Source organism: Mus caroli, unplaced genomic scaffold (assembly GCF_978045245.1).
Source record: "Mus caroli unplaced genomic scaffold, Mus_caroli_1 scaffold_15, whole genome shotgun sequence".
Lineage (NCBI taxonomy): Eukaryota > Metazoa > Chordata > Mammalia > Rodentia > Muridae > Mus > Mus caroli.
This window is the reverse complement of record NW_028227270.1, coordinates 16,376,561-16,401,886: the sequence shown is the minus strand read 5'-3', so window position 1 is coordinate 16,401,886 and position 25,326 is coordinate 16,376,561. Positions and strand designations below refer to the sequence as shown.

General features: G+C 43.0%; 1 protein-coding gene across 2 annotated transcripts in view; it reads right to left on the bottom strand.

Annotated features, from left to right (window-relative positions):
* Rgs7bp (regulator of G protein signaling 7 binding protein) overlaps positions 1-24,851 on the bottom strand; it is a 104,843-nt gene extending 79,992 nt beyond the window's left edge. The window contains exons 1-2 of one of the 2 annotated variants that reach the window (XM_021180916.3): positions 24,016-24,851; positions 22,940-23,106 (exon numbers count right to left, since the gene is read on the bottom strand). In XM_021180916.3, the coding sequence (XP_021036575.1) occupies positions 22,940-23,106; positions 24,016-24,180 (332 nt within the window). In that variant the 5' untranslated portion in view covers positions 24,181-24,851. Of the gene's footprint in view, positions 1-22,939; positions 23,107-23,782; positions 23,869-24,015 lie in introns of those variants that run through there. The other variant, XM_029468534.2, reaches the window with a different exon arrangement.
* Between the last annotated feature and the right edge of the window lie 475 nt (positions 24,852-25,326).

Here is a 25,326-nt window from a genome sequence, read left to right as displayed (position 1 = left end):
CCTTTGGCTTTAAATTAGCATTAAACCAAACCTTAGATCATTGCTTCCATTGCAAGCAATAGAACTGTAACTGTTGAAAGGATAGAAGCAGATGACTTTCTCATTTCTCAATTCAAAAGCTAAGTTTGTATCTGACCCAGCTTACTCCACTGTCCTACTGGTAGACATGCAAATCCAGGCAAAGGGAGCTGCATGCAGAACTGAACTTCTAGGGCTGGGCATGTAGCTCTGGGGTAGAGAACAGGGTTTGGTCCTCAGCATCAAACAAAACAGCGACAGGAACAAATCCCAGCTCATTTGCTCTGTTATCCTTCCAAGTAGCCCTTCAAACATGTTGACTTCTGGCTGAAATTTTTGTATGGTCTTGGTCTGGTAATGTCATGTGAGATAAAATTAAAGACATGCTTGTGGAGGGTTTTAGGTGGACCTTTAGTCATTAGATATGCTGGTGTTTTTAAAGGGATGCTGAGAACAGGAGGTGACATGATGCTGGCAAAGCAAGGTTCACAGCCATTGCTTTGGATGATGTGATGTGTTTCCTGGGTTGAGGTAAATTTTGCCCACAAAGAATAGGGGAAAAAGGGAGAGAAAGAAGGGATGCAGTTGGCTGCTTTCCACTGCTCTCCTCTGGGAACCTTTTGAGGAAAGAGGGAGAAATCTCTCCTTGATGCTACGCCTTTTCAAATGGATCGGCTGTCTCTGCCACTCATGTTTAACCTTGTCCACACACACACGAGAATCACCTCAGGGAATATTTAAATGATTCTGGAGTCCAGGCCATGTCTCAGGTTAAGCAAATCAACCTCAGAAGTTGGGACTCACTCATTCACTGACAAGGTGAGTCTGGTCTAATGGGCAGAAGTTTTAACTTTTGGAATTTCTGGCCTATGCTTGCTCTCATTACTCATTTATTATAGAAAAGTCCATGTGCTGGAATCATCAAGAGTTTATTCCTTCCCCTTCCCCTCATTTCTTCACTGAGTCCTGGAGCTCTTGAACCATGAACTCAACAGTAAAATCAGATCAAGACAGAGTCATTATAATGTGTGCGTCTACTATGTTGTTATAAAAGCATTTCTAGAGGCCTACAGGTGTGTATGTGTGTGTGTGTGAGAGAGAGAGAGAGAGAGAGAGAGAGAGAGAGAAAGAGAGAGAGAGAGAGAGAGATCATGCCTAGAGTTTTATGTGGGTTTTGAGTATTGAACTCAGTTCCCTGTGTTTGCATGGCAGGCATATTACTGACAGTCATCTCACTAGCCTTGCTCATTCACTTCAATCACGTTTATGGCATATTACTGACAGTCATCTCACTAGCCTTGCCCAATCACTTCAATCGCGCTTATGACAGAGAAGCACTTGCCTTTAACCTGAAGTCATTTTCTAGTGCTGTAGTCTTTGTCAATAGCTCATCATTTCTCTAAGGCATTCTTTCTAAAATGAAATATTCTATTCTTGGTGCCAAACTTCAAAGGAATATTTTTTTTAACACTTAAGGCAATTCTTTTTTTCTCCTCTTTAAAGTACTGACATGGTAAAACATTAGATTCTCAGCTGGAGAGATGGCTCAGCAGTCAAGAACATTGGCTGCTTTTCCTGAGGACCTGGGCTCAATTCCTAGCAGACCACATGGCAGTCTGTAACTCCAGTTCCAGGGCATCCCACACACTCATACAGACATATATACAAGCAAAACCAAAATCAATCTTTGTAAAAAAAAAACTAATTATGTATAAAAGTTAGATTCTTCTAAGTAAAATATTACTTCCCCAATATGGTTTCATTTGTGTGTACTTCTCTTTTTTCTGGCTTTTGGAAATAAAAATGTTTTCAATGCCCCAGGCATTTTAGCCACGGAGTACTGGAATAATAATGCAGGTGACACCTACTGAGCATGTGTTATATGCTTTGGTCTTGCGTAGCGCTATAACTACATCACACCGGTCCGTTCTCATGGCAACTGTTGCCTGTTGTTATTCTGATTTGTTGAGAAGAAACTGAGGTTTGCAGGCAATAATCCTCTGAGGTCATGTGTCTGTTAAATAATTGGCATGCAATTTACTTCTTAGAGGTGAACAAGAATGGATGGAAAGATGTTAAGCCGCTGTGTGCCCGAACGGGTCCTAACCTCTTTCTCGGATGCCTCTCATTTTATCTCCATAACCAGGAACATACCAGGCACTAAGTATGACAAGATGCTCTAGGGAAGGAAAATGGATCAGGAGCCTTTTCTCCTAGCTCTCTGGCCTTGGGACTTCCTTGCCCTTGCTTTTTCTGTCATTATTCTCTCGAATGAAACGAGGGCAGCTCTGCCAGTAACCAGAACAAACGCTGCAGGAAGAGGACCTTCATCCTCCCACCTCTCCCGTTATGTCCAGTTTCCAGAGAGAAGAATATGTCTAAGGCTAGTGTGTCTTTATAAGGATGTGGAGGACAAGCGAAGTGGCAGGGTTTTGTAGCAACTGCATGACACACAGAAGAGCTAAAGTTTGGGGTCTGAGTAGTGGAGTGTTTGCTGAGCACACATGAGGCTGCCATTGATATTGGAAACTCAACACAAAAACACATGGATAAAGCTCTGCATGTACAAATCTAATTAGTTTTGAAAATTTCTTCAACTTGAGCTAACATGAATGTTCAGGTCTTGATATCAGTGAAGAGGGGGTTTCTCCTTTAATATTTAATACAGAATTAGAAACATAGATGCCTTAAATGAAGAAAATAAAGTCAGTTTTTAGAGAGGAAAACCTGTAAAATTTTTGTGAATATCCTTGCAAACACACACATGCACACACACACACACACACACCACATACACACCCCTACACCCTTCTATCCTATCTATCTATCTATCTATCTATCTATCTATCTATCTATCATCTATCTATCTTCCATCTATCTACATATATCCATATTTTGTTTCAAAACTAGAGAATCAGAGATTTATAATAAAGATTTATAATGTTATATTTAACGTCATTTGTTTGTTTACTTAGTGTTAAAACCTTAAATTAATTCCCTATTACACACAGACCATTTGCTAACTTCACTCTATAAGTCACACTGTAATGTACTTACAGATTTTTTTATAGCCTCTGGCAAGCTTAGAAGTGATAGGAAATCAGAAAATCTGCTACTCAGAGTGGCCAGAGTTTACTTGGTTAAAATATTTTGCAGAGATTATAAATGGGGTCTTTGCTCTCCACCAGAAGTTCCCAATTCCTACTGAGGTTTTCAACTTACCTACAGAGAAATTTTCCCTCCATGCTGCATCCTTATCTCACCTCAAGTTGTTCTGCTTTGATTGATATGGGTGGAGCTCAGGAATCATTATTTTTAAAAGTTCCCCTGGGGCCCACAGTGTGCACAAAACTGCTGTTGGAATCAAGGCCACTCACACATATGTGCTGGGACTCTCTACATTAGTTTTTGGACACCGAAGAGAGAACCAGATAACAGAGACTCTTAAAGCATCCTGCAATTACTCTGTCTTAATCTAACAGCACCCTAGTATATTGCTCTGATGACTTCTTAGTCAGTTTTCATGGTGTATTTGGTCTTGAAAGCTGGATGTGAAAGGGTATTTTTGTAACTGCTCAGCTTTTAGAGAGCTTTGAATGCTTCCTTTAGAGCTGGTACCGAGGAAAGATTGAAGAGCAAAAAAGGAGCAGCAATTTGTAGGAAACTGGAGTGTCTCGGGCTTTCCACTTACACACAATGCTACAACCCCCTCAGCCTTAGACCTCAGATCTCAGGAACTCTGGCTGCGCCTCAGGCTTAGCTTCAAGTGGCCCCTCTAGACATTTCCAGAAATCCAACATTTGTATTTCTTTTCAGAACTGTTAGGGGTATAATTGGACCTCATTAGATGCCCACCAAACTGGCTGGAACATCCAAACTTTAAAATTCTAACTGTCCGTACAACTGCTGTTTGGCATAGAACTTGTCCATTGAGACTATTAGCCCTCCCTGGTTGCAGCAGGATGGAAAATGTTCTGTGTACCAAGGTTAGGGGAAAGTGACGCTTTATCCATCATTTTTCTAAGCTAGAGATTTCAAGCTCGGAGGGACCACTTGTTTTGCACTTATCTGTACAAAAGTCAGGAGGCAAAGTATCCTGGACTATAAAATTCTGGGTTTACTGAAGCAGTGTTCAGTTCATACTGATGTGTTCCCTTCCAAGGCTCCAGATGGGAGGAGTCCAGGTCCCATGTTATACTCAGAATCCTCTCTTTAGAAATCTCACTGGAAGCTAGAGTCTTTCTCCTTTGAGGATTTCCTTCAGGGACCTTTCGATGTCTCCTCTTTTAGCAGGGTTCTTCAGATCTGCATAATCTATCAGAAGTATTGAAGGGGGAAAGGGGAAAAATAAAGGTCACTATCTATTCCAAGAGAGAGGGGAATCTGCTTAATTGTAACTCAGAAATTCCTTAAAGACAATATCATAAAGGGTCCTCGTGGAGTGATGGGCAAAGCCATGAGCTGGACATTAGGAGTCAATGTCTCCACTGCAAATGCCCACACTGTGTAGCTGAAAGCAAGAGTCCTAGCTTGCCTTTCTGAGCTTCATTTTCCCTGTAAGTAAAAACAAAGATGATTACCAGCTCATAGAGGTGCAAAGAGGACTAAGGATAATGTTTTTATGGAAGTACTGTGTTCTGGAAAAGCAGGAGGATAATTATCGTGGTGTTTACTTACTCAATAAAGGATAAGTGACCTCTCAGGTCCCAGTAAGTCTCTAAGAAATCAATGATGTCATCCGGTACCCACTTCATCTCTATAGTTGTAGGTTCAAACAACTCAATAATGATAGGATGGGTGAAAGGGATCCATGGGATGCCCAGGAAGAAGAGGAAGGTCAGTGGCTGCTTATTCTCCACTTAACTCAGCAGACTACAACGGATGGAGATGGTCCCAGTCATAGACACCCTTCTTTTTCTGTCATTCTTTTGTTATCCCCGTCTCTGCCTCTGTCAACTCAACTTACACTCTGGGTAGGCTTGATAACACCCTATTTGTCTCAGGAGAAGGAGGAACATTTTCCCTGGAAAATTTTATTGTCTGGGAAATGGACTAGCCAAGCCGTCTCATGTTCAGTTAACATAGATAAACCAAGATGAGGCAGGACCGTGAGAGTATGGCTCAAAGATGCTGTGTGGTACCTGTGGTTGCAGACGGATAAGTAGGCTCCTGTGCAGTATTTCTTTGGTGACTAATAGCAAACTTTAATAAGGACAGCTTCAGAGCCCTGAAGTTTTAGGAGTGGGGGGACCTTATTGACATTAAGATGGCCAGAAGTATAATTGTTTTAACAATAGAATATTGGTCCCTGAAATACTTATGCTGATTACAGACACAGAGTCCATAATTAGAAGGAACAACCAAAACAAAGTAAATTATGAGATAATTTACTGCATATTAGTTCCATGAACTTACAGGTTACTCAATTGACCCAGCTTTCCTCTAAGTGCTCAAAGCTCTCCTCTAATCATTTTCTCTTTTGTGAGTCGCACATGCCTCTCTAGCCCTAATTCCTTTCTCTACAACAGTAGGTCTCAGCCTGTGGGTCTTGACTCCTTTGGGAGGGTTGGGTTGAATGAGCCTTTCACAGGGTTCACCTAAGATCACTGGAAGCACACAGCGATTTACGTTATAATCCATAACAGTAGCAAAATTGTAGTTATGATGTAGCAGCAAAATAATTTTATGGATGGGGGACATAACAAAATGAGGAACTGTATTAAAGAGTCACAGCATTAGGAATGTTGAGAACAGCTGGTCTATAACCTTATCACACCTGCACACCCTTTATTGGAAGAGGCAGGGGAAAGCTGAGGGAGGGGCAAGTGAATTATGGATGATCCCTAAGCTACATATAATCATAGAGTTTAGGGCAAATTGACTATAGGGAAGAAAATGTATAGCACAGGTCTCACACCTACTAGTGGAAGCTCTTTGTGGAGTGTGATGGTTTGTATATCCTTGGACCAGGAAGTGGCACCATCTGAAGGTGTGGCCTTGTTGGAATAGGTGTGACCTGGTTGGAATGGGTGTGTCACTGTGGGTGTGGGTATAAGATCATCACCCTAGTTGCCTGGAAGTCAGTCTTCTACTAGCAGCCTTTGGATGAAGACATAGAACTCTCAGCTCCTCCTGCGCCATGCCTGCCTGGATGCTGCCATGCTCCCACCTTGATGATAATGGACTGAACCTCTGAACCTGTAAGCCAGCCCCAATTAAATGTTGTTGTTGTTTTTTTTTTTATAAGACTTGCCTTGGTCATCATGTCTGTTCACAGCAGTAAAACCCTGACTAATATATGGAGTGAATTGAACACTGTGCCAAAATGCAGAAATACCTATGCAGAAATAGCCATAACACTTTTATATAGATTGAAACGTGTTACTATTGCACACAAGATATTCTCTTTCAATTAAATCCTTCTAGCTATTAAGTCATATAAACACCAAGAAATCAGGTTTAAAAAAAATGTCCCCTTAGTGTCTCATTTATATGAGCTAAAATATATAGTCCAGTACTTATCATGTATACAGACCCCAGATTTTTATATTTGACATGCTATATTATTTTTCTTGATCTTGATCATAATATGATTTCTGGCTCCTGTTTAATGCAAGATGATGTCTGAGCTCTACAATAATTAAACAGTTTTCTTCTACTGACTTTAGGAAAGATGGATAAATACCTGTCATTTATTCTCTTAGGGTCAGTTCCAGGAATGTTTAACAAGTTTCCGAGGCTAATTAAATAGGTTTGGCTTTCATTAGCTAATTACCAAAAATATACCCATCTCCACACCTTTAAAAAATGTATTGGCAGAGTTTTTTTTTTTGATGAAGTGACAGATATTGACAAGTTCTGTTCCCTGTAATAGGTCACTGTGAAAACAATAAACAGCTTAAAGTGATAAAAGTCACAGTGACAAATGTATACAGGGCAGGCATTTCCGCACATGTCCCAGGCAAACAAAATGGGAATAAGTAACATGTGTCTGAGGGCCTTCTGCTCTGGGGACAATTTTGCTACCTAACACATAAAATTCATGGTCTTTTACACAGAGATCTGAAGTTTGGAGTCTCTTCTTAAAGTATTTCTTTTATTTTTATTCAGGCATATACGTGTTTGTCTGTCTATGTTAGTGTGCATGTGTGTGCAGGTATCCCTAGGGGCTAGAAGAGGGTACTTGATCCCCTGGAGCTGGAGTCATAGATGCTTGCCAGCCAACCAACCTGGGTGCTGGGAACCAAACTCACGAGTATTCCTAACTGCTGAGCTATCCCTCTAGCCCTTGGTGTCTCTTAGGAAAAACCAACTAGCCAGGCTTGGCAATACAGTCTTGTTGATTACAGGTACTTGTCAAACCGAGGCACAAAGATAGACCTTCCTGGGCCAATAAATTAGTTCAGGAAAACGCGGCTGAGAGCAAGATCCGGTCTTACAATAAAACGCGAGCTCCGGGGATGTAGAACAGTAGTTGAGCCTTTGCCTAGCATATGTGAGGCTCTAGGGTTAATACACCATGATATAAAAACAAAAATGAAAGAAAGAAAAGAGAGAAACAAGCCACAAACATTTTGTTCTCGATTCACTTGGAAACTAGCAATCAAAGAGGTCTGGTGGCTGGGTACAACGATACGCGATCTCATCTCTTGCTCTCATCAGAGTTTGGAGATCCATCCTGCCTCCAGCCCTTCCCTGCTCCCAGATACTCAGTCCCTTTTGATTTCTTTCAATCCCATCCTTCCTCTCTTGGCAGTCCAACCCTTTAGTCAGCACAATTCGCAGAGAGCAATTCCGGTCCTCCTTCCCGTTTTTCTTTCTTCTTTTCATCTGAATCATTCTCCTTCTCTGCCTTGCTCCCCCTCACATCCCACATAGTTTCCTCCTCACAGGCAGGAGAACGCCTCTTGTGAAGCTGAAGTGATGAGCCAGCGTCTCCTGGAATGAACCGAGATGGCCTTGCTTCTGCAAGACCCTCAATAGACACCTGAACTCGCCTCACATTCTCCCACGGGAGCTGCAGCGGTACCTGGACACTAACTACCAGGAAGACTTAGGAAATCATTTAAAGCCACTCGAAGTCTGAACAGATCTGGTAGCTCAAAACCTACTTCAGCCCCAGAAAAGAAAAAATTGACTCTCTGAATATAAAAACAATTGGTACGGCTTGTTTTATGGAAGGAACAACTGTAGAGCGATTCTGAGTGATGGCTAATGCAGTGGCTTGTAATAATCTGAGCAATTTCCTCGTCATTCAGGGATGGTATGAGGCTGGCTTCAACAGATGCTGCCACTAGGGCTTAAGCCTAAGACAGGAATTACAGACATCACCCAGTTTAGAAGAGAGGGATGCTTGTCAAATCCTACGCAGCATCAGTTGGCAGGGATCTTAATCCTCCCCCACCAGTTTGTGCACACAGTGGGGGCTTTTCAGACATTCCAGGTGAGCTCCCCAAATTTGTCCTGAGTCATTTGTGGTGGTGAGAAGAACCCACGCAATGGAAGCCGAGGCTCCACCCATCCTACAGTACCAGGAGCACTTTTCTTGTGGAGACAACAGCTGCCCTCACCCAAATACCCATTTCCAAATCAGTCCTTGGAGATTCTGGCCATTTGTTTCCTCATCTCCATCATTTAGAGAGGGAGAACTTGGGGACTATCCTCATAGGGGTGCCTGTCTATACTGTCTGCCATTCATGAGCAACATCAGGTGAGGATCATAACGGAAAAACAAATGGAGTTCTGTAACAGCTAGTAAAGTACCAATAGGACAGGGACTTGAGATTAAGATTATGAATGGACCCTTGTCTCATTTTCCATGTATTGGCCTCTTAGTCTGTGCATGTCCCAAGTATTTCATGGTACAGAAGGAAAGAATGAACTAGAGTAGAATGCATTTTACTAAATGGGAATCATGACCTAACTCCTCAAATCTTTAAGATGTACAATCCAAGAAGTGTGAAGTCACTAGGGCAATTTTAGGATTGAATCTCCATTTCCCCTTGAATTCTTCCTAAAGAAGAAATAGTTTGGTAAGAATAAAGGGGATGATTTGTTCCGATTAGATAAATGTAAATGTTTGTGTCAGTGAAAAATTAGGAATATATATATATACACATATATATATACATATATACATACATATATATACATACATATATATATACATACATATATATACATACATATATATACATACATATATATAAGATGTGTATACATATATATATATATAAAAGATGCAAGTGAGAAATGTTCTGTTTATTAATGAAGACTATATGAATGAAAACACAGAGGGGACACAATCCCCAGTGTGTGGATGGCAGGAATGGAAGTCTTTCAAAGCTTCCTGTTATTAGCAGGAAGGTGCGTTTTAAAGCCCCACCCCCACTTGGCACCATTTCCACTTTATTCCTGTGGCCGCTGACGTCCTACAAAGGAGCTAGGCTGACAGTGTTGTTCTACTGATGGAGCGTCCAGCTTTAGCTCAAGTGCTCTGCACTCGAATGAAGCAGGCTTCTTCCTTAAATGACCTCGAATTGAGAGTTGGAGCAAAGTCCCATCCTACAGGGTCATTTTTAGGACTTGCATAGTTGATCAGCCAAGAGAAAAGATGCCAGATGGAACAATTTGAATAAACATGATTATGAGGGGGGAAAATTCTGGAAAATTTGGGGTCCAGAGAAAAGTGCTGAAGCATTGGAAATGCAGAGCCAAGATCCAATTTTTATGTTTCTGACAGCTTCAGTTGGCCGCCATTTTGTTAGTTTTCTTTCTTCCTGTTTTTCTCTTCGGGGAGGAAACTTTAAAAGCCTCACATCAGCAATGCGCCTGGCGAGGAAGATTCTCAACTGGAAGTGTGTCCAGGGAAGAAGAAAGATTCCGAAATAGTAGGTGGCAGGAGAAGGGAAAGAATGCAGCCTTGGGATCAGGAAAGAAAACCTTTGTAGGGACAAAAATAGAGAAGCTAGCACCAGAGAGACCAGGATTCAAACCCCAATAGGCCACACACATCGACATTTCAGAATGCCAGCTTTTTTATAAAATGGAGATTTAAAAAAATCTGACATTTTGGGTGCTCAGGAAAGCTTGTCCATGTGCTTCACCTAGAATTCAGAGACAGCCTGGAATCATGCTTGCCCTGAATAAGGTTGCTATCTTGGACCAACAGGGCAAGTTCTACATTCAGCCTGCAGCATCTCAGGCATGGCGTTCTCAAACCGGTGCAACAACCGTAATGCCCACATACTCCTGAGCTGGCTCTCTGAGTAGGTCACTGTGAAGAGATGTCTGGTCGGCTACATACAGGTAAAAACACTTCCCAGTCAGCATGCCAGTTGCTGGATTGCAAGCAAATATTTCATCTGAACTCATTAACTTAGGAAACAATACATGCACATGGTGTAGGGAATGTAGTAGAATATCTGAGTGAGAAACAGCAGCTTTACATTGCTTAGCTCGTCTGAATCCTGATTGCTGAGCAGGTGTGATGGCTTATGTATGTAGCCTCTGCTACTTGGTAAGTTGAGGGATTGTTTCAGCCCAGGAGCTCGAGGCCAGCCTAGACAAGATACTGAGATCCCATCAAGAAACTGAGTAAATAAAAATAAACTCTTCTGTTTCCTTTGAGTTACAGACAGGAGAGCACCACCCGAGCTTTCCGATGGCATAATGCACAAGGCCACAGAAGGAAAAGAGGAAGGGCATTTCTGTGTGCCTCTCAGAGCATCGTTTTCTTTCATTAGCCATCCCCCGCTGATCTAAACTGACTGCTGCTTCCCTTAAGACTTGACTGTGACCTCTGGACGTTCCTACTGCAGTGCCAGTCCCGCTGTTTTGCAATGATTTGTTATAAGTAAATTTCTATACAAATGCTAGGCATTCCCCCTCAAAGATAGGACTATGTTTCATTCATCTTTACACTTCTGCAGACTAGTTCACCATCTGGTCCATAATGGAGGAGATGTGTGGGGAGAAGGCAGGAATGCCAAGCTACTCACTTTTCCTTTCCACCGGTTTTGCTGAATTTCTTCCCCTGGGGATGGGGACATGGCTCAGTGAGTACAGTACTTCTTGTAAAAGTGGGAACAAAGTCAAACAAGATAGTTAATGCCTGTAATCCCAGTGCTACTGTGCAAAGATGGGAGGTAGAGACAGGAGAAAGGTCCTGAAGCTTATGCCAGGTAGCTTGGCATGTGCAATTCTGTCTCAAACAAGATGGAGGGAGACGGTCCCTAACTGAAGTTATTCTCTGACCTTCACATGTGTACCATGACATGCACACACACACACACACACACACACACACACACACACACACACATAAAACACTCACACACATATACATGTCACAGACATGCACACACATGTACACACACAAACACAACAGGTTATAAAAATAATAAAACATCCTACCCTTCCTTCGGGGAGGGATTTCTATGGCTGATAAACCAGGAATGTTTACTCTTCCTGGACAGTTAGCATAAGAGAGATGTCTGCATGAAACGTGGAACTGTCATGATTCTGCCCAATGAGATATTCATGCGAGTTGCTCTATGAGTCTTCTGTGAAAGTCTTTTACACTGGGGCACATGTAATAGACGAATATTTCCATTTTCTGACTAACTTCCCTGGATGCGGATACAAGTCCCGGGGGTACAACAACTTTGGGAGGAAAAAGGCCTGAAGACCTAAGTTACTGATATCTGACCTGTGTTACTTAACAGCTGAAGATAATTCTGAACTTATAATAGAGTCTTATTTGTTTCTTAGACATGCAGAGGCTAGTTCATTCTTAAGACAATTATGCTTGCTTTTCCTAATGCCTTGAAATGCTTTTTGCTCAGGTTATCTCAGGATTGTTTCCTTCTCAAGGTCAGATATCAAGGAAGAACATCTTCTCGGAAGGAACTCTGAGCATACTGTCTGAAAGTAGCTCTGTGCCCTTTATCTCTCATTCTTTTTTTTTATTGGGTTTTTTCTTTATTTACATTTCAAATGTTATCCCCTTTCCAGGTCTCCCCCTCTGGAAACCCCTATTCCCTTCCCCCTTCCCTCTGCTTCTATGAGGGTGCTCCCCCACCCACTCCTGCCTTTCCACCCTGGCATTCCCCTAGGGCCACTCCTCCCACTGATGTCCAACAAGGCCATCCTCTGCCACATGGGTCCTTCCATGTGTACTCTTTGGTTGGTGGTCCAGTCCCCAGAAGCTCTGGGGGTTCTGGCCAGTTGATACTGTGCTCCCCCCATGGGGCTGCAAACCCCAGTATTACAATCTTCTTTTAATTCTGCCTCTGCATTTATCACTTCTGAAATGCTCTTTCTAATTTGCATTCCTTGATCTCCCTAATCACACAGGGTGAAGGGCAGGCCTGATCTGCTTTTTTTTTTTTTTTTTATAGTGGTTGGAAGGATATGGGGCCCTGACTTCTGGGTTAGACAGGAATGCCTTCTCATCAAAGACATTATCACACACATTGGATTATAATTTAGGAAATTATTGTGTAAATGTGGTTATGACTTAACTTTACATGTTGTTACATAAGACATCGCACTTGCTGGGAGTGATGGTGCACGCCTAGGCAGGCGGATTTCTGAGTTTGAGGTCAGCCTGGTCTACGAAGTGAGTTCCAGGACAGCCAGGGCTATACAGAGAAACCCTGTCTCAAAAAGCCCCTCCCCCTCCCCAAGAAAAGGACATTGCACTTGAAGTTTAATGTCCTTTAATGAACTCGTGACCTTGACCTTTGACCTTCTACTTTCTTGTGTTGTCTGGTTTCTTCCACCTTCTATTTGTAACAGTTCATCATAGTCTAATTGTCTAACAAACCTAGTTCTTGCATTTACCAAAGGATTAACAAAATATTTGTTTCTGTTTCTGCGTCTCACTCAGTATCAGGTAAAGTATTAAAAACTTTAGCTTCTTGAGAGTGCCATCACCAATATTTCTTTGTGGCCTTATCATATTTCACATCCTCTCTTGTGAAAATTATCCTCAGATCATTTCAAAGGCACTTTGCCTAACTTCCTGCCCTCCAAAATGTTGTCTGAACTTCATATTTTTTATGTTTCTAAAAGACAGAAAAGTCTTTCTTTTGAAGGGGGGGTGGCAGAAAGGAGTCTGACAGGCCCGAATGAGACTAGAATGACAATATTGCTATTCAGAAAAGTGACCAGAAAGTGGCTACTTTCCCTTTTGACTGAACATGGCTCTTCGTACAGAGACCACGTATGAAGATCGATGGGATATAGTTCTCTGACTGTATGTACTACAGAATAAAAAATATTTAGAAGTTGCAAAATATTAAGCTAGGGAATATGGTATGTGACAGTCAGTCTTCAGCTATTTTCTGACCTCCATCTGACTCTTTTTTTTAAATTAGTAATATCTTTATTTTATTTAAGAAAAGAATAGAAAAGCATACATTGACCAGGCAGGGAGGGTGTTCAGGGACTATGTGACCTTTATATGAAGTTCTAGAAGAAACTCTGTTTAGAACTCCTTAAAGGCCCCGCATCTTCCTCTGCCTTTCTTCCTGGGGTCCAAGGCTGAGACTCTGATCACAATCTTGAATAACAAAATGAAGGTAAGACTGAACACCATGAGCTGGGAACAAGGGTGGAGTTAAGGCTTCACGAGCCTCTGTAACTGATTCTAAATTGTCCATTCTAAGGCTTTTCTGGTGTCTTTAAATACATTCTTCTTTGAATCTTTCAAGGTTGTGTGTGTGTGTGTGTGCGTGCGTGTGTGGCAGAAGACAAACACAATCTCTTCAGCTGCTCTTGTAGGGAGATTTAAAAACAAAAAGTACAACAATAACTATAGCTACCATCAAATCCAGTGCCTAGGCTGCATCCAACACCTACTAAATCAGAAAGTCTAGGCATGAAAGTCAGGAGCTACACATGTTTAAAGCTGCATCTGTGACTCCCCTGGGGCAGCCCAGGCTGAGAAGAGAATCACCATGTGAGGCCAGCAGGTCTCTGTGTAGTATGTTTCAGAGCCTCTAGGGGAATATGGTGCTGCTTGTTAACCGTCTGGACTTCCAGGCTTCATGCCCAGAATCTGTAGATTTTTTTTTTTTTTTTTTTTTTTAGACCTGAAGGCAAGCAATTTCCATACGGACGATCCAAGGATCACAACTGAAAAACACTGCTTTAGGCAATGGGGGATCTTTGGAAGTCTTAAAAGCAAAGAAATAACAAAGATCAGAAGAGCATTTAGGGAGGATTAGTTTGCAGCTGGTGAATAAGCTGAAGACAAGAGGTGAGGGACTGAAGGCAGGAAGGATGTTGGGAGGCTAGGAGTAGATGATGTCACAGAGCAGGCGATGTCACAGAGTAGGTGATTTTACAAAACTGGTAATGTTATAGAGTAGATTACATCCAGGTAGATACATTTCTGAGCTCAGAGAATGGTTAGCGATACATTGAAAAAAGGAGGCTCATCGCACACTGAAAATGATAAAACATTGCAGGAGACTGAGGGGAAGGGGAACTTGGAGACAGCAGTAGTGATCTGAAGAACACACTAGGCTATGATGCCTTCTAATCTGTGACTTTACTGTTCACTCTTAGTTTAATATGTGTCTGTGTCTGTTAATGTTGGCTTCTTTAAAATCTAATTATGTCTAGGAACTCCCATCAGTCAGAAACATTTGTTTGTAAAACGATTCAATTTAAAGTCTTAGATACTTTATTCAAAAAGACCTGATCTCATAAATAAGTTTGCTGTGTGGATGTGCATATGTTTACATCTGTATATAACTGCATATAAGCAACTAAATTTGTCTGTTTTTTATTATTTGGAACACACACACACACACACACACACACACACACACACACACTTCATGGAGGTTGGGGAGATGGGTAAGTCAGAAAAAATGAGGACCCATGTTCAGACTCAAGCACTCATAGTGAAGAGCTTGGCAAGGATGGTCCAGCATTGCTATTACAGTGCTGGGTAAGAGGAGGCCAGGCTGGGGATCCTGGGCTCTGCTGGCTAGCCTGTCCCCACAAATCAGCCAGCTCCAAGTTCACCGAGAAACCCTGTCTTTCTAAATATAAGGTGCACAGTAGTTGAGGGAAATATCCAATAACAATCTCTAGTCTTGACGTATGTTTACACACATAATCTTATCTTCCAAAGTAAGGAAATAAAAAAAATCAGGCAACTGAGTGACCAGTATGGTCATGCCATGTCCTGGGCTCTCCCACGCATGCAGTACAGCCACACTTTCCAGAGCTAAAGGTCTAAAGAATAATGCTAAAAGGTCATCTCAGGGACTAGTGATTACTTACTATCCGAAAGAAAGCCACAAGCCAAGTTTTGTGTAATAACCTAAATTAAATATTACCTTACCCATAACTCTAAAATAAACACTGACCAGTGCTTTGTTGTAATAATGAAGGACTAAGCCCTGGGATTGCTTCTTGGGCATGTTCCTTGTGTCAGTGTATTAGTTTCAAATTTTTAAACAGAAAAATATGTTAACTCTGGTAGAAGCCTCACTCATGGAGACAAATCTCTCCATGCTCACTAAAGTCAAGAAAAGAGTTCAAAAATGCTCTTAAGCTTAATAAAAATACAAGACACACAGTGTCATTGAACTTGCTACTCAGGATGCAGATGTGGAAGAAACATGACCGTGTTCTCCATCACTTCACTGTTTAAATGATGAGGCAATGGTAAATTGTCTAAAAGTCATTTTAGATTCAATTTTCTTTCTAGTTGGAACATTTATTAAGAAGACTCTAACAAGGTGAATGACACTAGATCTGTTCAGAAGGTAAGAAGGAGAAATTTCTCAAGCAGTAGGAGATTACTTGTCATGCTGAATTTAGTTGCTAGTAAGGGTGTCTTACAAATAGGACATGGTGGGACAGGATTATAAACCCAGAACTTGGGAGGCTGAGGTAAGAAGACAGAAAGTTTGAGGGGGACCTGAGACATGTAGAGCAATCAATCAATCAATCAATCAATCAATCAAGCAAGCAAGCAAGCAAGCAAGCAAGCAAGCAAGAAAGCAAGCAAACCAGTTAAGCAAGAGTTTTCTTCAACCTGGTGTGTGTCAGTCCCTTGTCACTTGCTGGGGATAATGCCTATGGCCCCTAAGTGACAATACTAGCACGATTAAGGGACCACTGCTTACTCTTCTCCCTATGTGAGAACATGAGTGTTGTTGCATAGAAAGACCACTGAGTGATCTCTTTCCTACTCTCCCCAGTATTGTCTCTCTGCTTGTGTTTTGGTTTACCATCATCTATCAACAGTTATATCATATAAAACAAAACTGCTAGCAATGCTGCACAAATATAAAACATTTGGTATTGGGTTGCCATTTTGTGAAAGTGGAGGGGGTGTAGAAAGTTCTGAACAAAACTTTATCTTCACTGATTAACCCCCCCCCCCCCCAACTTTAGACAGGGCAATAACTCAAAATGCTTGCTGCATGTTTCATTATGTCCTCTTCAAATTTGTAAATTGAAGTTGTACCCCTGAATACTTCAGAATGTGATCTGTTTGGGGAAATTGTATCCTGCAGGTACAATGAGTTAAGTAATATCACCCTGGACTCCTGGTTAGAATGGACTCCTAATCAATATGATTGGTGTCCTTGCAAAAAAGAGGACATTTGGATGCAGACACACTCCCAGGGAAGTACCAAGTGAAGGCAAAGGCAGAGTCACTTCAACAAACCAAAGAACATCTGAGACTGCTAGCAAACCACCAGAAGCTTAAGGAAGATGCGGGTAGAGACTCCTGATGGCTTACTTTGCTCAACTATTCAGCTTGGTCTCTTTACCTCCACAACTCTTGAGACAACACGTTCTTACTGCTTGAGCACCTAGTCTATGGCACCTTTAAATTAGGCTCTAGCCATTGGCTTCAGAACTGTGGTGCCATAAGTACCTTCCTGAATAGCATATCTGTAACTTGTCTTTCAGTAGTGGGCCAGTGAGAGCTCAGTTCTCCATAGGGAAGGGAAGATAAAGGTCGGTCGGAGTGGATGTACCGACATGCTTGCCAACCACAGGTCTGTTTGGCCGACAGTTGGGGCTGCTGCAGCCCACGGGGTACATCCTCCATCGTGAGACTCAGAGAAAGCTGTGGGAGGTACATCCATGTCAGCCAGCTCATCACCAGCCTTCTACCCCACCTAACTGCTGCTGCTCCAGCCAGCGAGTCAGAAGGGACACTATGGATACTGCTCTTCTCACCACTTACATTCCTCTCCCTCACACAGCCCAGTTTCTGAACACACAGAACAAAAGGATATAGAAGAATCAGGTAGAAACGGGGCTGGAAAATAGAGATTTACACAACAAAAACTTCAGTAGACACCGAACAGAGCTGAAACACATCCGGGGAAGGAGAAGCGAATCACTAGCCTGACTCTGGGGGTGGGGTGGGGGATGGGAATGTGGCTGGAGAGAAAACTCCCAGTGCCTGCTGTTATGGCGCTCTGTGATACTCAGCACTCTAAAGCAGAAGGCTGCCAGGAAATTAAGATGCTTTCAGTGACTGGAGTGTCTGTTCAGATCCCCAACAATGACTTTGAGGTTTTCATCACCGAACCCTCTGTTACGCTTACGATTTTCATAGCTCAGCTTCATAAACAAACATTCGTGATTCTACATCAGCTAACAGAAGATGCTGGACAAATGAAGGCAGGAGGCTGAGAGCTATCCAACCCTCTCACTGAGGTGTGCTGTGAACTTAGCAGGACTATTCAATGTCATTAAAGAACCAGCTTAAAGGTACTGTAAGTATTCTATGCCTTAGGAATGATCTAGGCTGACTTACATAAAGAAAATAATTCTACACTGATCTTTGAGCTATCATATCTCTGCGTCACTCATAAAATATTCAAGAATAGGACATTAGATGGTTCTCTAGGGGCATTTTCTTTCTTTCTTTCTTTCTTTTCTTTTCTTTTTTTTTTTTTTTGGCTTTTCTAGACAAGGTTTCTCTGTGTAGCCCTGGTTGTCCTGGAACTCACTTTGTAGACCTGACTGGCCTCGAACTCAGAAATCTGCCTGCCTCTGTCTCCCGAGTGCTGGGATTAAAGCACTACACCCGGCTAGGGGCATTTTCAATATAGAAAATACCTCCGAGGATAACGTAAGAATGAAAGGCAAATAAAATTTATTCCAGCTAGAGCATTTATTTGAAAACTATTTGACAGATTAATATAAAATTTTAAATAAGTGTTTCTTGACCATCTGAGTTTTCCAGTGTTTTAGTAGTTATAAAAACACTGACCTGCATGAAATAACAGCACTTGCTATATGGTAGTCAGTTTCTTCACAATGCCATGATATTTGGTCTTTATTTACCTTAAGAAGTGAGGCAGAGGGTCATAATCCTTCTGTCCAAGGTCATACCATTTGCAAATAGCAGGGCGACTGGCTGGTTCCCATGCCTATGTTCTTAGACACAGGACTAGATGGCCATTTGCCGCACGGTGAAGTGATTCACTTATTGGCTTACACATATGTCCTTAGTAAGAGGCAAAGTGAAGGCAAGAGTTTATTCAGATTTAATCTACCTCAGAGCCAATGCTCTCTCCCATCTTGCCCCTCACTTTATCCCTCTCACTCTTGTTTATAAGATCTTCCCTTCTCCCTTTCTCCCTTTGACTCTCCAGGAGCCATTACGATAAGGTATAGGGGTGAGGAGGACTGAGTCCAACACAGATTCTACAGACCCAGTGCTGGGAAGATGATCCCTATCAGCCAGCCTGCTAGTCAAAGCACAGTCCTGCAGCTTTCTGAAAGATGTTGGCTTCCTGTGCGGCCCCCTCTTTTTTTCCAAGAAAGGAGTCTGGTTGATGAGATTAGCAACAGAATAGGAGGAAGACACTGAGTTGTAGTCTCAAAGTGCCCTCTGATGGGGACATGCCACTAGACAAGCTGGACATATGGTTCCTCCTCTATGTACTGAGCCCACACAGTTTTCTCGACTGCCCCGGACTAAGGCTGACAACGAATTGATAGATAAGGAAGTGAGTGAGGTTCAGAGCATAAATTTTAAAATGTAATAAACGTCTCAAGTCTATCTGACTCTCAAAGTTCCATTTGCACTGTGGTTGGTTGCATCCGAAGTCCCTTTAACCTATTGACTCTCAGAATCCTCAAATATAAAGTGCCAAAGAGCCCTGAGAGTTCTTTAAGGTGTCTCAGAAGTCAGTTGGAAAGGAATTCCAATGAGACAGGGTCTACATTGTTTTCTTCCTCTGATATGTGTGCATGGACACACACACACACCCCCACACACACATAAATATATATACACACATGCACACACACACACACACACAAGGACATACACAGACACAAAACACATGCAGACATACATGTACACACACATATACACACCCAGAGACACGTACAGACATAAACACAGATATACACACACAAATACACAGACGCACACATACACACATACAGACACACACATTCAATACACACACAGACACAGATGTACACACAGACGTATACATATACACACATGCACACATATAGAGACATACATACACACACATACATACACACTCATACACACATGTACACAAACACTCCCAAACAGTGCATAGCAGTGCTATTCTGACCTGCCTAGTAAAACAGCTTTTCATATTTCACATTTGAAGAAGTTTGTGGACCATTTTTGCAATTCATCTTTAAGCCCCTCTACCTCCCAGGCACACCATTTAGGAAAGGATCTGGGTTGTAAAGACATAATAGCCTGACACTTCTGTTAGAAGAGGATTTGCATCCCCCTATCTAGGTCAGTTCCAGAAAACCTTATACTTTGAAAGCAAAGGGCATGCTGGGCCAGCTGCTGACCTAAACACAGTATGAGACAGTATTAGTAAAGATGACTTTCTTGCCCAGAGCCAGCCATTGAGAACACTGTCATCCCCAGAAGGCTTCAATTAGTCAGGGAGGAGAGTCATAAAGTAGCTGTGACGTCATCTAAATCACTTCTGTCCTTTTGCCTTCCAATCCTGCTTCACATTCCTTGTCCCCGTCTGCTTTATACCATTCCTGATTCCTCTGGCCCCAAACTCAGCTCATGGACCAGGAAGAGGTGGTGTGCACGGCGAGAAAGAAATGCCTTCAGTTATTTTCTGAAGTCCTGCCCTCACCGTTTCTGTATTCCTACTAATAGAGGAGCATTAGCACTGTGATGGTAGTTATTGGACAGGCATCTTGACAAATGCCTAGAGCAAGTTCTGCATTTTGTTCTTTCCTACAATGTCTACTACCTTATTATAAGCTATGTGAGTAGACAAAGAATGACATCAACAAGTAATCAAGTGTTAATCATCCTGATGGTGGCAACGTTTTCAAAGAGAACTTTACATACGTCACATTAACAGACACATGAACCTTTAGAGGGAAGTTCAGTGACCTTTAGCAAATGCACAAAGTTCTAGAAGTATCACCATTGTCCAAGTCTGCAGCATCTCTATAATACTGAAAAGAGATACTATATATTCAGATCAGACTTAGGTAATCATTACTTCCTGTTCTTATAGATTCGCCTTTTCTGAAGGAAACACATTTAATATAAATAAAAACCACAGACTGTGTGATACTTTATGACTTCTTGTAGTTAGCTTATTCATTTTTTAAAAGTTCACCCATATTTTAGCAATAATAAAAATATATAATACCCTGTTGTATGGCAGCAATATGTAGAGAAACGAGTATGGATTTCAGAGGAAAGGAGATGTGGGGTTCAATCAAGTCTGTGGCACCTTTTGGCTGAGTCTTTGTAGGACTCCCAGTGTCACTGATCTATAGCTGTAGATCGGTGCTAACAAGCCTCTCGGGCAACTGTTCTGTGAATTAGCTGAGTTAAGGCACCAGACAATAGACACTCAGGAAACTCAGTATTTCTACTTTGTCCAGCAATCTGTGCATTTCTCGAGCCCTGCTTCAAGCTGTGAAGTGAGTCTTACAGTCTCTCTACCAGTCTTCACATTGAGCTTGAAATGAGAGCCACATAATGAAGTGCTATCAGAAACAGAATCCCGCCGACAGGAGCCACGTCCTTCATTAGTTAGAGTCCAGATGGTGAGGAACTGAAGCGATTTCCTTCAATTATATCACTGTCACCTCTTACAAGGAACATCAAGTTGCATTTAATTATTTATTTAAAGGGAGTGGGTATCAAATCATAGGCTATTTGTGGAATTTCATGTTTATGGAGATCAACGAACACTGTCATTCTCTGCCAATTCTTATACAACTGACCTTGTTAGCATCCACCCCAGACTGACAGGTAAGCAAGCAGCGAAAGGTGGCCAAGCTCAGAGTAAATCCCACCCACTTTGCATCCTCAGCTCTCAATAGCCATCCAATGCATTCAGACTAAGCGATTCAGAGAACTCAGCTCCTGAGTACAGCAAAGTCACCTGACTTGAATGGCTACTCTTTTCTCCAGGCCCCTCTCTACTTGGAACAGGTTCTCATTTTGAGTTTTGATGAGAAGGAGGTCTGGATATGAGTTCATCTTTAATTTATAGAGATGTTCATTTTCAGCTCTGAGTTCTCCTGCCCAGCCAGTGTTTCTCTGCTTTCAACTGATCGTGACTCCACCTGCCAAGCCACGTTGACTTTTCTCTGTGCTTGTTATAGCTACATCCCCACATGCCTTCTCCCCCGCCCCCACCACTTCCAAGCTTACTTCCGGTTAAAGACAACAGGACAGAAAAGGGTAAAGCTTCTCATTTTTACCCCTAAATAAAATAGGTTTACATGATATTTGGGGTATCTCAGATCAAGTAAATAAGGAAAATTTATCTTTCCCATGAAATAAAATTTCCATTGTTAAACATAAATGAATTACTAAAAGAAGTAACATGATTTTCTCAGCTTTCTAGCCCAGTCATGTTATTGTATGTTATCGGCATTGAAGATGGGAAAGAAAGAAATTAGTGTTATTTTCTAAGTGTGATTTATCTGCAGCGTCATTAAGTGAGTAGACTTATCTACACTTGTCTTATGATAAAGCCACACTCACAAAGAAAGGCTAGATCAAGACTGAATGAAGCGTTTAGTGTCTGTGCAAGGATCCGCACAATGCCCTTGGCACTTCCTAGTTTGACAGCAGCAACTGTTGACAAATCACTGGTCCTTTCTCAATGCTGAGGTCCAGGTGATACTGAGGAATAGATGGCATCCCAGAGAAGCAGTTTTCACGTGCTTTGTTAGCACTTTCTACGGATTTGGGAATTCGTAAATGGGATAAGTAAATAAAAATGAGGGGTTGGGGATAAATGTAGCTGATGTTAGCTCAAATTTGCCAGTGTCCACAATGTGTAAAAACAAACAAAAAAATGACCAAAAAACCCACCTTTACTTGTGTCAAAATTTCCCCTTCACATCTAGTAAAAGGATATAATTTTTACCCAATATTTTATGTTACTGGCTTTAAGCAGCACCTTAGGAATATATCATGTGGTATAACTAGTCTATTAACTCTGAGACTTAGCAAAGATTTTTCTTTCTCTAGCACAGAGCTTTTTGTCCAGCAGCAGATTACAAAATCATCTTCAAACAGAATAATGTAACTTTAATGCATAGGCAGGCATTCCCCTCACCAAAAATTTAATTCCAGTTAATTACATGAAAGTTAACTTTTTAAAAGTCAGTTGGTGTGTAAAACCACACATGTGCATGCATTTATGTTGATCTCTCTGTCTGTCTGTCTGTCTGTCTATCTGCCTAGCATCCCAATAACACAGCTCACATAATACAGCTTATATGATCTCACCCATCTGAGAATGATCGGTTAAAAAAATCTGAGATTTGTAGAGAATGTTCTGAGGTCTCAGTCATCACAGCATTTTGCCAGCATCCACACATCATGTACACGGATTAGCACATAAAGTCAAAAGTCTCCTACCCTGAGATGGCAGCCAGCTTTTGGTGTGCCTGACGGGCCATTTCACAGCCTTTGGTTCTTGTCTTGTGCATTTCAGCTCGCAGAGAGGGGCAGCTGACTGAGACGTCCCCAATAGAAATGACCAACTCTCGGTACAGGGCCACTTGCGTGTTGAACTCTTGGACAAGCTGGAAAACAAGCCAGTTTCTTTCACCAACACTTATCAGAAACTTATCTATTTTAGTATATATAAACAGAGATTTCACTGACTTCTGGGCTGGCACCCCAAATCTCCAGCTAAGGAGCTTTAGGACTGTTTAAAGCTTAAGGTACAAGGATGGCAAAGTCTCTTTATCCAAGGCAAATGTTTATTTTCTCTTTGCAAGGTAGCCATGAAGGCTCCGTTTGCTGTCCCAGTTGCCCCCACATTTAGACTTGGTTTCTGAAGAGCAAGAACATCTTTGGAGCTATCAAGCCACTCCCAGGCCACGGGAGAATGATGCTGGGCTCTGAGATAGATGCTGCCTTCTACTACTAGTGTATGGATTTGAAGTGGCACAGCAAAACAAGCAAACAAAAAAACAAAAACAAACAAAATCAAGCCACAAGTAGGACACAACAGGCAAACCTTTCACCTCTTGTCAGACCACTGAACGCTTTTTGGCTGGGACCCTCACAGAAAGATGGGCCATTCCTGTTCTCTGCTTTGGGACTTCATAGTCTCTGCAGCGCTTCTGCGCCCTGTTTGGGTTTGTTTGTTATGGTGTCACCACAAACCCGCACCCCCATCCTCTCTCCCTAGTGAGCCATCCACTTCACCCTCTTTCACCGCGTCTACCATTCTTCCAGGGGTGGTGGCATCACCTATAGCCTCTGACTCCCAGGATCCAGACCCCATGACTCTTGTTTCAGCAGGGCCATTTCGACCTGGGTGTCACCCAGCATCTGGGGGAGTGCAGATTTAAAAATAGTACATCGTGCACGTGATCGGCATGGGGAGGCAGAAGGTGGGGAGTGGCTGGCACTCAAGCAAACGATTAAGATACACGATTTCCCCCAACCCCCCCCCCCCCAAAAAAGGTGCAGTTTTCACCCACCATCTTGCAGTCGTCCAGGGCTCGTTGGGTTTTGTGGGCGCTTTCGGAGCCGCTGCCCCTGCGCTCCCAATCCCCGCTCTGCAGCGGAGGTTTGCTGATCTGGAAGATCGAGGAGCGGGTGGACCGGCTGGGGCGCTTTTTGCGCCCATTCGGTGCAGAACTCATGCATACACATCCACGAAGCCGAAGCCGCTGGTGCAGTGCGCCCCGGCGCGGGCGGCCCGGTGGTTGCCCCTGTACGCCGCCGCGGAGCAGCCGGAGCCCGGACCTGAGGCGCGCGCCGCTCACAAGGTTGCGGCTGCCTGCGCGGGTGGGTAACCTTCAGCTTGAAGGAGAGCCGGGGAAGCGCTGCCTGTGCGGTGCAGCATCGCTTCCGCTAGCAGCGACGGAGAGGCGCGATCAAGTTCTGCTCAGCAGCCTTGCCGGCCCTGTCCCGGGAGCTGGACGCTGCTGGCGCGGGCTTGCACCGCCTTCCTCTCGGCATGGATTGACAGGCTGAGCGAGGAGGAACGCGCCGCCGGGCGGCTCCGAGTTTCCATTCAGATGGGGGAAGCGGCGTTCAAAGCCTGCGCTGCAGGGTGGGGGGCGGGAGGGGGTGTCGCTCTTGCTTCGGTGTCTTCCCGCAGCGGCGCGCCGCTCGCCTCTCCCCTCCCTCCACGGCTCGCCAGACCTGGAAGGGGCGAGCTGTTCCGCAGCAGGCAATTGGCGCTAATCGGTCCGCCTTGATCCCTCGTCTCCGTGGGCTTGGCTGTGTGAGGATCCCAGATGAATCCGTGGCGGGACTGGCAGACGCACGGAGTCGGTCCGGCTGACGTTGGTCGTGGCCCCGCACATTGATAGGACAGGAATACTAATGTGATCCATCCATACAATCGTCTTCCCCTCCACAGTTTATGCACTTATCCAATCAAATTCCCGGGAACATCAATTGCAATATTACTTCATCTGCTCTATTATTAGAAACGAAAAGTGTCATCAGAGTGGAGCACATTGCCACATGCTGGGACCTAAACATGGGTTTCAAATAAACCGATTGGGGCTTAAGGCCGTCATCATCTGAGAGGAGACAGGAGGGAGTGAGGTATTTTGACTGGAAAGGAAGCTCTCTTGAGAGAGTCCAAGGACAGCTCTCTTTCCCTGAGTTGCTGTTGTTTGATCTTTGTTCCTAGGGGGAGTGGGGGGGGGGGCAAGGAGGTGAAGGCCCAGCAGCATTCACTCAAGTTGGTACTTATCACCCCACTTCAGGTGGTTGTGTGACAGGCTCTACAGGCTCTGCAACACAAACCTGCAGGAGTTTACCAGACTAAAGGA